Below are 13891 nucleotides of genomic sequence, written 5' to 3'. Positions count from 1 at the left end.
CTTGAGGCATGTATATAACTAAAACAAATGATGTGATGCCACAACACATACATATCTAACTACAATGGAAATGTTAGCAGTGTATCCATAGTGTACCATTAAGCTGGGTTAAAAACTGTTGGTAAAACACTATAATCCACATGCCAGCATATCAATGTTGACATTTTTAGATGAGATATATCGGATATCATAAAACAAGAGAGTACCAAAATCTATGCTGTGTTTACGTGTGCTGCGTAATTACAATAAACAGATCAAGTAAAGGATCTCAGTCAAGTGCTCCTATATGCCAAAGTTACCATACAACACCTTAACAAGGATGAGAATGAAGCAGTCTTGTTGTGTAACCCCTCCACAGCACATTGTATATTCCTTGTAGATATATAAGTAGAGCTCTTAATACTTAAAAATATCACACATCCTGCTCTTGGCTATCATAAATCAGGCATAAAATTCAGAGAAATCAATTATGTTAAGGCAATGCTAAAATAACTCTCATATTCAAATAGACTACTAAACATTTTCTAAGCTTAAACCCCTGATAATACCATTAACATGGTACAAACCCATTTAATAGCAGGGTATGTTACAGTGGTAGTGGAAGCAAAATATCAAATTAATACATTTATACAGTACAGAACAGTCACTATAAAAAAAACAATAACCACAAACCTAAATATGGTCTCCTGGATTTGTTTACAGATATGCTCACAAACAGAGGGCATTGTCAAGACATACTGATAAAATTTTAAGGGAGAAGTGACCAGCCATGATTTTTGAGATGAATAGCGTATCTGATATCAAACAAAAGAAATTCTAGAAACACATAACAGTACTATGTCCCGGGCTGCATCCTACATGAACTCCAAGAAGAGCTAAACCCAAACGTAAAACTACTGCTCAGTCTCAGCCTTACTACAGGATATGTACCCAAAGAGTGGCGTACAGCAACGGTGGTCCCTCTCCACAAAGGTGGTGCCTCAACGGATCCTGGAAACTATAAGCCTGACTAGCTTGGTCTGCAAAGCTATGGAAAGGATCATTATGGACCTTATAAATAAAGATATTGGGGACCTACAGACACTGGATCCTACCCATTTCGGCTTTGTTAAGGGCAGATCCTGCCTCTTAAACCTGGTCGATTTCTTTGAAACAGTCACCAAGGCCATTGACCAGGGGAAGGTGGCCCACACAGCCTACATGGACCTCGCAAAAGCCTTCGATACAATACCCCACTCGGGCATTATAGATAAGCTCACCAGCTTAAATATAAACCCCTATGTCACTAGATGGGTTGCAAACTGGCTCAAGGACAGAACCCACATGGTTAGAATTGCTGGAGCCATGTCAGACTCCAAACCAGTTACAAGTGGCATCCCACAAGGCTCAGTCCTGGGACCTCTGTTGTTCGGTATATATTTCTCAGAGGTACAGGCCAACACGAAAGGACTGTGGCTGACTAAGTTTGCAGATGACTGCAAACTGGGCGCCATAATCGACTCTCCAGCTGACACAAGCATCTTCCAAAAGGGCCTCATAAAAAAAGACAACTGGTGCCAGAGCCATGGCCTCAAGCTAAATGCCAAAAAGTGTATAGTCATCCCCTTTGGCAAAAACAAAGTGCCCACAAATTACCACATAAGTGGTAATCCATTAAGTACGGAAGAAGTAATTAGGGACCTGGGGACCCAAGTTGATAGCAATATCTCATTTGACAACCACGTGGCCAAAGTGGTTAGAAAAACATTTTATATAGCCCACCTAATCATGAAGGGATTCACATCTAGATCAGGGGAGGTCATCGTGCCTCTTTAGTCATCCCTCATCATGCCCATAATTGAGTACAATACCCCTTTTGGGATGTACCTTACCAGACACCTGCAGCAACTGGAAAGACCCAAAAAGTACCTCTCCAAGAGGATCAAAGGGCTCAAACAGATGCCATATGCTGCCCGGTTAAAGAAACTCCAGCTCTACTCAGTGGCATACCGCCTGCTCAGAGGCGATCTATGCCTGACGTATAAAGCCATGTCCAACCCGGAATTAATGGACATGCTGCACCTCAGAAAATCCAAATCCCATCGAGTTACGTGATCAAGAGACTTGAACCTCAGCACTGAAATAAATAGGACATGCTGGAGGGACAGATTCATAACCCAGAGGCTCCCTTCACTCTGGAATAAAATCCCAGTCCAGGTTAGGCAGAGTCCCTCATTGACTCTCTTCAAGAGGAATCTTGATGAGTGGATGGGGGATCATAGGTTTACCCCGGGTATCACTTCTGTGTCACTGTTAGACAGAGGCACAGTATACTAACCTCGAAAAAGGGCATAGCAAAATTAATTTAAAATGGGTGGCGAAAGCCAAACACTCTGGCTAGGCTTATAAATGCCCTAGGGCAGATAGCCTAGTATGAACCTATGAACCTATGAACCTATGAACCTATGAACTCATATCAATACTAGAAATCTGATAATGTAATTCACTAGATCATGGTGCGACTAATGCTATTATTTCCCTTTGCCTATTGTAGTGCACCATTAGTTTCAGTATTTATAATCACTGGTGGGTTTAAATTGTACAGGGGACATGCCTCCCTCCCTCACTTTGCAAGACACTGGACACTGGACTTAGTACTTTTAGTATTCCTTGTCTCAGCCTTTCTCAGTCTATCGTCTACATTTCCTTATTGCAAGCCTCATTGCACTGGGTGCACTTTCATGACAACATCTCCTGTTTATAAACTCTTTAAACTGTTTCCTTTGTCAAAGATGCAGCTTTGAAAGCCATTCTCTTCCTCCTTTGTAATTTATTATTTCCTAGCTTTAATTTTATCCTCATTTCTCCCTCATCTGTAGTGGTAGCACAAGGAATTACTTTTCTGTGCATGAGAAGGAGGAGTGTAAGGTTAAGTCCATTTCAGTGCTGTTAAGACACTCTATATGCAGAGTCCCTCTGATGTTTAGTGATTCCTCACCTATAAGTGCCATTAAGGAATGATATTAAGTTCAGTCACTGGTATTTAGTAGTTGTTGCTATCTTTGTTATATGCCTTTAAAGCATGAGATCACAGATTTATCCCTGGTGTCTAGTAGTTCTCTCCAGCCTCATCTTTGTTACATGCCATTAATATGCAGGATGACTGAGTTATCCCTGGTGTTTAGTGGCTCCCCCAATCTAATGCTGCAGCTTTTGCACATTAGTCTAGTGGAGTAAGGAGTTATGACAGTCAGCCAACCAGCCCATATGTACATACACACACACACACACACGCGCGCATACACACACACACACACACACACACACACACACACACACACACACACACACACACACACAAACACACAAATACATCTGCTTTAATTTATATTTGAGGATGCCTAATCCATGTCTTAACCTTCCTCAATCCATCACCTACATTTCTTTATTACCAGCCAATTGCAATGGACACAAAAACACTTCCTCTTCTTAAACTGTGCTTGAAGATACCTTATTGTTAGGTTATGCGTCAGTTGCCTCAAAATAATTAAAACTAATACATTCTGGAAGCGGATTGTTAAATGGGATGTGTTCTTAATATTACTTACCTGTAAATGTGAATAAGTCCAACTTTTAAACAGATAACAAGTACTGTTAAATAGTCGTCTTCTTACTTCCTGACTGTAAGAAGTGAGCTCATGACCGAGGCAAGGCACAGGTGAGTATAATAAAATTATGAGCTCATGAAGCAAAACGAGCTTAAAATAAAAGCTTCAGATCACAGATCACTGATTACTGATTAAATAAACTTCTTAAGAAAAATCTTAAGAAAAATCTTAAATTGTACCTTAATAATAAATGGCTCTGCCCATGTATCAACCCAGACTAGCTCTCACTCCAGTTTCTTATCTTTCTTTACCTCTCCTCTTTCTCCACCCAAAAACACATTAAATGTTTACCATAATTCACCAACCATACTTATGACAGGAACTTTTCTATCCCCTCTTCTAGCTGAATGCTACTGCCCCCCCCCCCCTCATGATAGTAATTTTTTTTCTTTCACCATGAAAATGATCTATTCCTCTACTCATCCCATTATATCTCTCACACCTCTCCTTTATTTACCCCACCTCTTTCTCAAGTTATCCTCTCTATTTTCTCAAGCTACCCTAAAGTATGGTTCTTATGGCCATCACAAAAAAAAAAAGATTTTTTTCAGTTTGGCAATTTATTTTTATGTGTTTAAGTATTTACCTTTCTTAACTTTTTATGTATACTAATTTTTGTGTATTCATCTTTAACTGTTTATGGATTTGACTGTCTTCATTTTTATGTAGACTGATTTTTATATTTTTTACTATGTATTACACCTGGAGCTTTTCTCCCCGGGCCTCTACTGGAAATGGACACATATCCAGTTAGACTAGCCCGGTCAACAAATGTAAAATAAATAAAAAATAAATTATTCCCTCCTTTCCTAGGGGGAAAAATGATCAAGGGAACCAACACAGTTGATTTAACAGATTCAGGAAGAGGAACAGACATGAACGGCACAGTGTATTCAGGCTTCTATAAAGCACTTAGAAAAATGCGCAACTAGCAAGTATGTCACCAAACAAACAAAGCAAACCCAAAGAATGTATAACAACTATCTCATGTATTATAGTCAAACAGAACAGACAAAATATTTCCAACTCAAAGCCCCCTACCCAACTTCTATATAGAGACATATTCTCACAACTCAAAGCCCCAAGTAAATCATAAGACAACACATGACTCTTTTGCACCATTGTATCACAACAGACTAACCAACATACAATCCAGCCCCATTTCCAAAAAAAACAACAAGACTTCCCCAATATCACAGTCGTTACCTGTAAAAAAAATTTGGTTAATGGTACAGCAGTGTTATTTAGAATTAATAAGGAATACTTCAGCTAGTTGTTTAGTCCTTTGAGATTCAAATGATATTCATTCATACATTCATATAAGACGGTATTTGTATATTTTGAGCAGAAATTCAGTATTGAGTCATTCTGAAGTAGATGCTTTGAGAGATTTAGTAGGAACAGCTATTTTGGAATCAGTTTTTTGTTTTTTATTTTTCGCATCAGACCAGGAATTCTTATAAGTAGTTCTTTTCAAGGAAGGGGATGACCAGTCCATGTCCTCAGGAACAGATATAACATTATTATTTTTTGTAAACAGTGCAGCTTCTTCTAGGTTATTAAATGTTCTCATCTTATTTGAGTATAGGATTTTGATTCTGGCAGAAAATGCAAGTTGTGCTTTAATGTTATTTTGTTTAAGAAGCTTTAAGAGTGGCCAAACTTTTTTCCTTTGTTCCAATATTCTAGTGGAATAATCATTGTCAAATCTAATTAAATTTTGTTTATATTTCAAGGGCCCCTTCCTCCAAGCTGATTTTAGCACCAATTCCTTGTCCAGATAAGACAAAATTTTTATTATAATTGATCAAGGAGGTATAGAAGAAGATGTTGAAGCTGGCTTCCCTAAGGCTCTATGTGCCCTTTCGATACCATATGAGAGCCCTTCTTTTAAATCTAAAAATTCTGGTAGCCATGACGTTAAAAATGAAATAATGTCCTCACCTTCAGTTTTTTCAGGCAAACTGAAAATTCTGATGTTAGTTCTTCTCTTTCTGTTCCTAAGTCATCTACTTTATTGAGAAGCCAGGCATTCTGCTTTAGGAGATAGTCTCTCTGAATTTCTTCTTCCTTGAGCCTTCCTTCAATATCATTTAATGATACTTCTATGTTTGCTATTTTGTTTTAATGTTGCTGTAAAAGTTCCTTTAATACATCTGTTTGTTTTGGCAGTTCTCTTTTAGATTCTCTAGATTTTCTTTAGAACTGTCCGTTTTCAAAGACAGCTCTCACAAGGTATTAGACACCAGCTGCAGTTCTTTCTTCAAAGCAGATTCACTGTGAGATTTCTTTGAGTTACTCATTTCCCCAAGATGTTAAGGTCTCCAAAGTAGTTTGACAGGAAAATTTCTGTGAAAATCCACCAATGTTTCTAATTATATAATATAAACTTTCATTAACAAGTTCTAGTTAATTTTTAAGAAAATTAATTATCTCCCTGTATTTTAAACTAGTTTTATGGAGCTCTGAAACTGTGCTGTTTTCAGTTGGCAATTCAGGCTCCGCCCCCTTGGCCAAGTGTTTTTGATGATTCATTCAGAGAATTCTCTATACTCAATGAAATACATGCAGACATTCTTTTGATATTCTTTTGTCACTTCAAAGATCTATCTCACATCCATAATAATGTGTCATCTCTTGCTCTTTCCTGAATCCTAATTGCACTTCTGGTAATTCACATTCCAATTACAGTTGTAGTCTTCACTGAGTAATCTTGAAAAAAATTGTGCTGGATTTGGGATCAGAGAAATTGCATGGTAGTGTTGATAATTAGTCAGATCACCTTTATTCAAAACTGGTATAAGAACAGATCTTTTCCAGTGTGGCATTCAAACTTTCTCTCTTTTCAGCCTTACTCAGCATGTAATTTTGAGTGCCCTTTACCTTCCTGTTCACTTCTGGAATTTTCTCTTTTGCTGTCATGGATTTAGGGTCTGATCTTGTTCTTCCACTGATATTTTCTGATTCAATCTCCTTGCATACATTCTTGTAGTATTTCTCTTTGTCTTATCTAATGGTTGGAAATTCTGGATAAAATCAACCACATATTTTTTTTGTCTCTTTTGGCTTTAAATTTCTTTACAATATTCAAATTCTCATCAGTCTACAATTTATGTATTCCATTTTTCACAATTTGTAGGGATTTTTCAATTTCATGAAAAACAGATTTCTTGATATCTTTACAAACTCTTTTGGTACTCTGATATTTGTTTCTAAGGCAGTGAATCAGTTTTGCAGAAAGTCTTTGAACGCTGGGTATTTTGACGGTCATACAGTAATAAGCATCTTGCTGTTTTTTTTTTTTTTTTTAAGTTTTGCTTGACTTTGTATACTGTTGATTTGTACAATAGTCAGCCCCATGTTTTTGTTTTTATTGAAGTTACTGAGCTTTTACGTTATTTTTACTTTCCATTGTTTAATTTCACAAAAACATTCATTCTGATTTCTATACAATCCAGTCAGGGAAGTCACCAGTTACATTGCTGAAAGAGGTTATTTGAAATAAATAGTTTTTCTGTATTACAGAAGTCTTTCAGTTGCCCTCTGACTTCATTTTGAGTTAGTGAATGCATATCTTCCAATCATTTTGGTTCTTCTTTATTCCTAACTTTCATGTTCTGTTCATCCATGGCTACCACTGCATGTTATTTATATTTTTTTCCACTTTCAGATTGGGCTTTCTTGTAAAACTGGTGGTCATTTTAACTTACACTCAAATGTTATTTTAAGACCAGTTTAGTGGGTTTCCAGGTATTTTGCTGGGCCAGTTTCCCATCATCTACCAAGACACTGTTCTATGCATCACCACCAGCAAAAAGGCTAAGGATATTTGCTATACCTCCTGGCATATCTGCAGCAAATATACTTCAGAGCACTGCCTCTAGGACACATACCAGTGGCATATACCATTTTTATTGCTGTGATGCAAAATACTATCCCTCTCAATGTTACCTTTTCTATTTCCCTTTCAGCCATGTGCCTACTGAACATATGTCTTAGCTTTAAGTTGGGAATCTTCTCAATGAGATTCTTGTAAGAGACCAAGACAAGGTCCTTATTGTAGTACAAACAGACAATATTCATCAGCAACACTGTTTTTAGTTCTGCTATAACTTGTTTGTACAAATGTAATTTGAATGGCAACTCTTTTTAGATGTTAAATACCATTTTTTCACATCATGAAGCTTGATGTCCTTTTTGGAATTAGTCCAGATTTTCTCCGCGACTTTTTGAGTCACTGTTGTTTGTATCGCCATGTACCTACTAGGATGTGTCTTCTTATGACAATTTACGATTGTGATTACTAAGACATTTTATAGGCACCTCCCTACTGAACAAATGTCCTAAACATCCTGGTGTTTAAGATTGCAAGAACACATACAAGATTAATAATTTTATCACAGATCCCATCAGAAATAAGATGTTGTCTTTCATCTTGTTGTTTAACCCCTAATCTGCCTTTTCCTTTGTTACTGTTGTTTTTTTTTCTCTTTTCCTTTGAATATTGAAATAAAAAAGTCATGCATCATGTCACTAAATTTTTTGTGCCCCTTTAAGTCTGTGCCATTCCTTTTCATTTTGGCTACTCATTCATACTTCTCTGCCACTATGCATTATACACAAGCAACTCATCTTGCCCTTCACACCATGGGCTAATACCATTTTTGTCCCTGTGTTGGCTTCCCCATATTTTCATACCACTGTCTTATTGGCCTTGATGTAAGCCTATTTCTTTTCATTTATATTCTGCATCCTTCTCATGAACCTGTGCAATACTGTTCAATACACAGTCTCTTACTTTCATCTCCAAGCAATTTAGTCCCCTCTAGTTGCTACAAACTATCCACCTCTTTCTTAACCACATGGTACCACCTCATAGCAGAGCCTTCTGTAATTCCCCAGTGCAACTACATGCTCATTGCTTCTCAGAGTCTCATACTACAGTTAATCCTATGGTCACACAGTCACAGTCTGACAGTTACAGTTTTGCTTCTGATCCCGTCTGATGCCTGTGCACTGGCGCAGTAATCAGGGACCCTCAATCCTCACCTCTAACACCAGTGAGGGATGTGCACATTGGGAGGATGACAAGTACACACACAGTAAAGTACAATTTCCCTTAAGAGCACACAGAGATCACGGCCAGTCTGGGGCTGGTTTCTCCCTCTCTCTCCAGATCCCTAATAAGACTCCCCACTCGCACCAATATAGGGTTAAGATCTCAGCCCAGTGGTCAAGCCAAAACCTCCAGCACCCTTTCTGTCAAACTAGGGCTTATTGTCCTTGCCCAAGTAGCTGGCACGCACGCACACACACACACACACACACACACACACACACACACACACACACACACACACACACACACTTTGAGATTTGATTTATATACAAAACACAGACACTCCTGGGGAAGGCTGGCACAGATTCACTAGCTATGGCCCCTTATGTCCTGACTATAAGGTAGAAATCACTGCCACCAACCACTGTTATCAGCTACCATAAGGCCCTTACAAAGGGTGACCAGTTCTACTGTGTAATGTTACTACTATCCAAATGGTAAGTGTGACAAAGACTTGAAGGCCTTTTAGGAGTGGCTTGTACAGTATCATCAAATACATATGCAAGTATTCTATGAACTTATATATATCTGTACACAAAACCAGACATTATTAATAGGTTTAAATATATTTAATAATAAATAATAAAAGCACAAGACAATACTTGTTAACTCAACACAGTGACAATAGAGTTCAGATTCACAGGAAATACATTAAAACAACATTGTAGGACAGTCTCACATAAATGCAGAAATCATTTACACTAATCTTGCTATATTCCTATCTATCTCTCAGAGAAACTATGTTCTAAATTACTTACTTACAGAGCAAGGCAAAGTGCTGGTGATGTTGTCATATCCAGAACAAAATACAAAATGCACTAACTTTCTCTCTGTGGTAGTTCTTAAATTAATAATACACAATACTGCTGAATCATCTCAGATTACATCATTCTTGTCACCTCTACATAAGTTTCCAGGCTAGCAAGAACTTAAAATTTCACATGTCTCTGTTAAAAATACTTATCTTTTAGAAGCTGACACCTCTGTCTTAGAAGCTTGCCTAAAACTGGATGTCGTAAAACAATTACCTTGGAAACCTGTTATTACCTCTGTTTCTAGACAATAGAAAGAAGCCCCTAGCCTAGACATACTGTGCCTTAGCTGAGATAAACTAACTTTATACCACATCGTAAAACTCTTTACTTATCAACTTATTTTCTTACAGTTTTGCAAGTTAACTTTGTATATTCCAGTTTCTAGATTGAAAACATACATTTGCATTGGCATATAGTTAATACACATTTCTGCTCTTTTCCAGCAGGGTGCACTGTGGTTGCAACCTTGAAACTCAGCACATAAAACAGTTTTCTTACATGTGTAAGACAAGCATACAGATCATATTAATGTTTACAAATGACATAGGATTATTTACAAAATTCCAGCTAGCTGGGCTGGCAGAGTCTTGGTTTATCACATCCTGTAACACCATCTTAACCATATCAGATCAAACTACCCAGTCCATAGTGCACCATTGGAAAAAACAGCTCCTGAAACATTCTGCCCCTAAGGTATTTCTCCCTTTTCACTCGGATGCATGTACTGACCCATCTGCTGCAGATTGCTTGAAGTCTAACATGCTCCTCTTCTTTTGTTCCACCTTTTAAATTTTCATTTTGACCTCTTATCTTCATATCTTGTGGTGTCCTGTGAACAGTAGACTATGTTAAACTTTTTGTTACCCCAAATCAGTTTCCAGCTTCACTGCCAGTGTAATGATCACGCTGTCTTCTCACGCCTATGATGACAACATCTACTAACTTCTCTTTTCATTCACTTCACTTGTTATCCTTCTGCTGGTATATGTTTTTACCCTCTCTCCTCTTTCACTTCCCTGTTCCCCAACCAACGAATTCTGTCCTCCACCCAGCTCTCCATGATGCTGCAAGTTGCTACATCTTCACTTGCTTTGACAGCCTATAGTTCCCTGCTTTATTTCAAATGCTTCTAACATTCCACAACATCACTGTCCACCCTCTGTAACTAGGTTCACATCACTGACCTTTCTTGATTGGCTGTAAAGAAAATTTAATCCACTCTGACTTCAATTCTTTGTGTTAATTACACCAGTGTATCCCTTGCTGAGAATTGAGTTCTCTAAGATTCTCTCACCTTTGTTGACAAGGTCACAATTCATCTTCCCCAGCCACTTCAAACCCCACACGCTCTTTCCCCTAACATCTCCCTCAGTCAAGTATAGTGGACTCTGATGTCTCTGATACTGTCCATCCTATGTACAAGCCATAGCACAACCCAACTCCTGTTATCCTCTTGAGAGCTGCACTTCTCTCTCAGTCCCTTTCTCTATATTTTGTTGGACTATTGACCCTGCCAAGCATGACAGTGTTGTAGCCTCAACACTCCAGTTCTTGCTTCCTTCATCAACACAGTAAATGTATTTTAAAGTTTATCAGTTTACTTCAGTCTCCTCCTTCTAAGGTACTTGACACTAACAGTAAATGAATGACCTGTTATTAGGTGTCTGCCTCTCCTGTGCTGACCCTCTTTTCATTGTTAGCCTAGGGTTGACTTTTTACTTACCTTCCTACTTCCAGCGCCTCCCAAACTTCAACTAGATTCGTCCTTCTAGTAATAATATCAGCCCGCTGTCTATTCTTTTTATCCCCATCTAATGTCCTTCCTCTGTTGATCATACTACTAAATGACTGTGTAGGAAGGTTTTGTATGAGAGCTCTGACAGTGGAATATGGTGGTTCTATAACATTACAGTTTGTCCGTGGTAAATAAAACTCTCATTAAGCCAGATACAGGGGCATAATCAGCTCTGAGGTCACTGCTTAAATGAGATCAAGGGAATTGGCTTGCATAACCAATGGCAACAGACTGGAATTTGTGGGTTATACCCTCATGCAACCATATGAATCCCATCTAAGAGAACAGAGAGTATTAATTGCCAAGGATTCCCCAGTTTCCTGTATTCTCTGGTAAAGAATTAAAATGATGCAGTCTGAGCTTCGCTACTATTTCATTTATAGAACTGGAGCCCATTATAGGTAGATACTAGGCATGTGATCCTGAAGACCCCTGATGAGACTAGCCCAGCCTCTCACCTTCCACAATACTCTGGTTAATTGATGTGCTCAGAGGTAGAGGGAATGAAACCATGGACTACAGGAAGCAGCTCATTAACAGGTCATTGACTTACTTCTGCACTAGTTGCCAAGTAATACTTCAGCCACTACCAAAGAATAAGGCATCAAACACAGCAACCTATTCCATTCTTGTTAAAGATAATATTCTATATTCCTTTGAATAAAACTACATGAGGAATCATACATTGTGACTATACAGACAGTATTTATTACAAGGAATAAAAGAGAAAAAAGAAACATTTTTATTTATGTATTCTACAAACAGCTGTTTTAATACTGCATGTAAAATAAAATTATCTCTAAAACTGTATAGAGTATTATATCACTTTCTCTTTTCATCTCTGCAGACATCAGGGAGACAGCTTTTGTGTATGCCATAACATCAGCTGGAGTGACATATGCCGTTACACAAGCCTGTAGTATGGGAGAGCTTCTTCAATGTGGTTGTGAGGCAACAAGAAGTCGAGCACCCCCAGTTCCAACAACACTTGGAGGAGGAGCTGATGGTTCAGCCTGGGAATGGGGAGGCTGTGGAGATGATGTGGAATTTGGATATGAGAAATCTAAACAGTTTATGGATGCCAAGAGAAAGAAAGGGAAAAGTGATATCAGAACACTGATAGACCTTCATAACAATGAAGCTGGGCGCTTGGTAGGCAACTTCCAAGTTATTGTTATTTATTTATTTTTGTTTTGCTTTATTTATTTGTTGACTGACTGAGACAGTTTCATCTGTCTTATTCCTCTGTAGTCTCTGGATTAATTGCTGACATTTATTGCAGTTGTTGCCTGCATATTCTTTAAGAGTTAACCAAACTGTGTCACGTATTTAATTCTCTTCCAAGACTAAACAGCTGTCCAGAACTTATTGTTACAAAAGAAAATATAAAGCAGCATTAGAAACATGCAAACCACATATAAAACAGATTCTTGTGTGTTAGTTTGTGAAGAATTTATGTTTCACCATTGTATCTCTGTCAGACTTATCAGGGGAAATAAGAGACAAAATTTGTCTTTGATTTTTTTTTTACAGGCAACATCAGCAAGGAGAGATAAGATTTACTGTTTTCTTTGACACTTCATCAATAGTAAACATGAAGCTGTAAACGTTTAACTGGAAAAGAAATAGGGAAATACACAGTAGCAAGTCAAGTGAATTACCATTTTTTTATTTAAATGTTGATGTTGGAGACAATAAGATACCTGATATATGAGGCTTGTTGAGAAACTTTTTTTTTCCAGTTCCACTTGCCTTCATCTTTAAAATTAAAAGTATTAGAATTTATTACAGTATGACCATTCTTCATCATCAGCTACATTTACATTTATTTAATTCTGCTACAGTTAGTGATGTCAGGAAAATGCAGTATTTCCTTTGACTGTGGAATGGTTTGCAGTGCCTTTGAATTTCATTGTGGTGATGTGTAATGGATACCTAAATTGTATTTAATATTTTGTATGAAACTTGTAAATTAGATATAATGTTTAAATAATAATGTGAGAAGTGTGTAACAGCCACATTGCTAATCCCTGTATGAACTGTGCACAACTGTTGATCAATTTCCTGAGTATGTATATATATATATATATATATATATATATATATATATATATATATATATAGCAGCATTAGTGCCAATGAAAAGTGTGCAGCAGCTGACTTAATGGTAAGTAAGAAGTGAGAGACACACGTATCATAGGCAAGGAGAATATTGAAGTGCAGAGAAAGAGCCTATAAGAGCATAAACAAATGTTGTGATCCTCTTAAGCAACTCTGATAGGAGTATTGCATGCAGTTTCTGAGACTTCTTCACTGCAATAAAAGTTAGTAAAAGAAATGAGGAGGTATCAAAATGCTGCACAGACTACATGTGAATGCTGTCAATAAAATACCATAATAAAAGTTACAAATCTTGAAGAAAGGAAGCAGATGTGAATTTAAGGGAAATACCTAAAGGCCTTAAATGATCTGCACAGTGAAAATGTGTGACATCCTTTCAAAAAAGGAGACACAT

The 13891-nt window shown here is 37.6% G+C and overlaps 1 protein-coding gene across 1 annotated transcript in view; it reads left to right on the top strand.

Moving 5' to 3' along the window:
* Positions 1 to 13891, top strand: part of WNT6 (Wnt family member 6) — a 1614901-nt gene that overhangs the window by 931034 nt on the left and 669976 nt on the right. Inside the window, exon 3 of the mRNA XM_044075215.1 lies at positions 12224 to 12528. Coding sequence (XP_043931150.1) covers positions 12224 to 12528 — 305 coding nt within the window. The remainder of the gene's footprint in view (positions 1 to 12223; positions 12529 to 13891) is intronic.

Source organism: Protopterus annectens, chromosome 6.part0 (genome assembly GCF_019279795.1).
Source record: "Protopterus annectens isolate FY-2018-M chromosome 6.part0, PAN1.0, whole genome shotgun sequence".
NCBI lineage: Eukaryota > Metazoa > Chordata > Ceratodontiformes > Protopteridae > Protopterus > Protopterus annectens.
The sequence above is the reverse complement of the archived record's forward strand: the minus strand, read 5'-3'. Positions and strand labels throughout refer to the sequence as shown.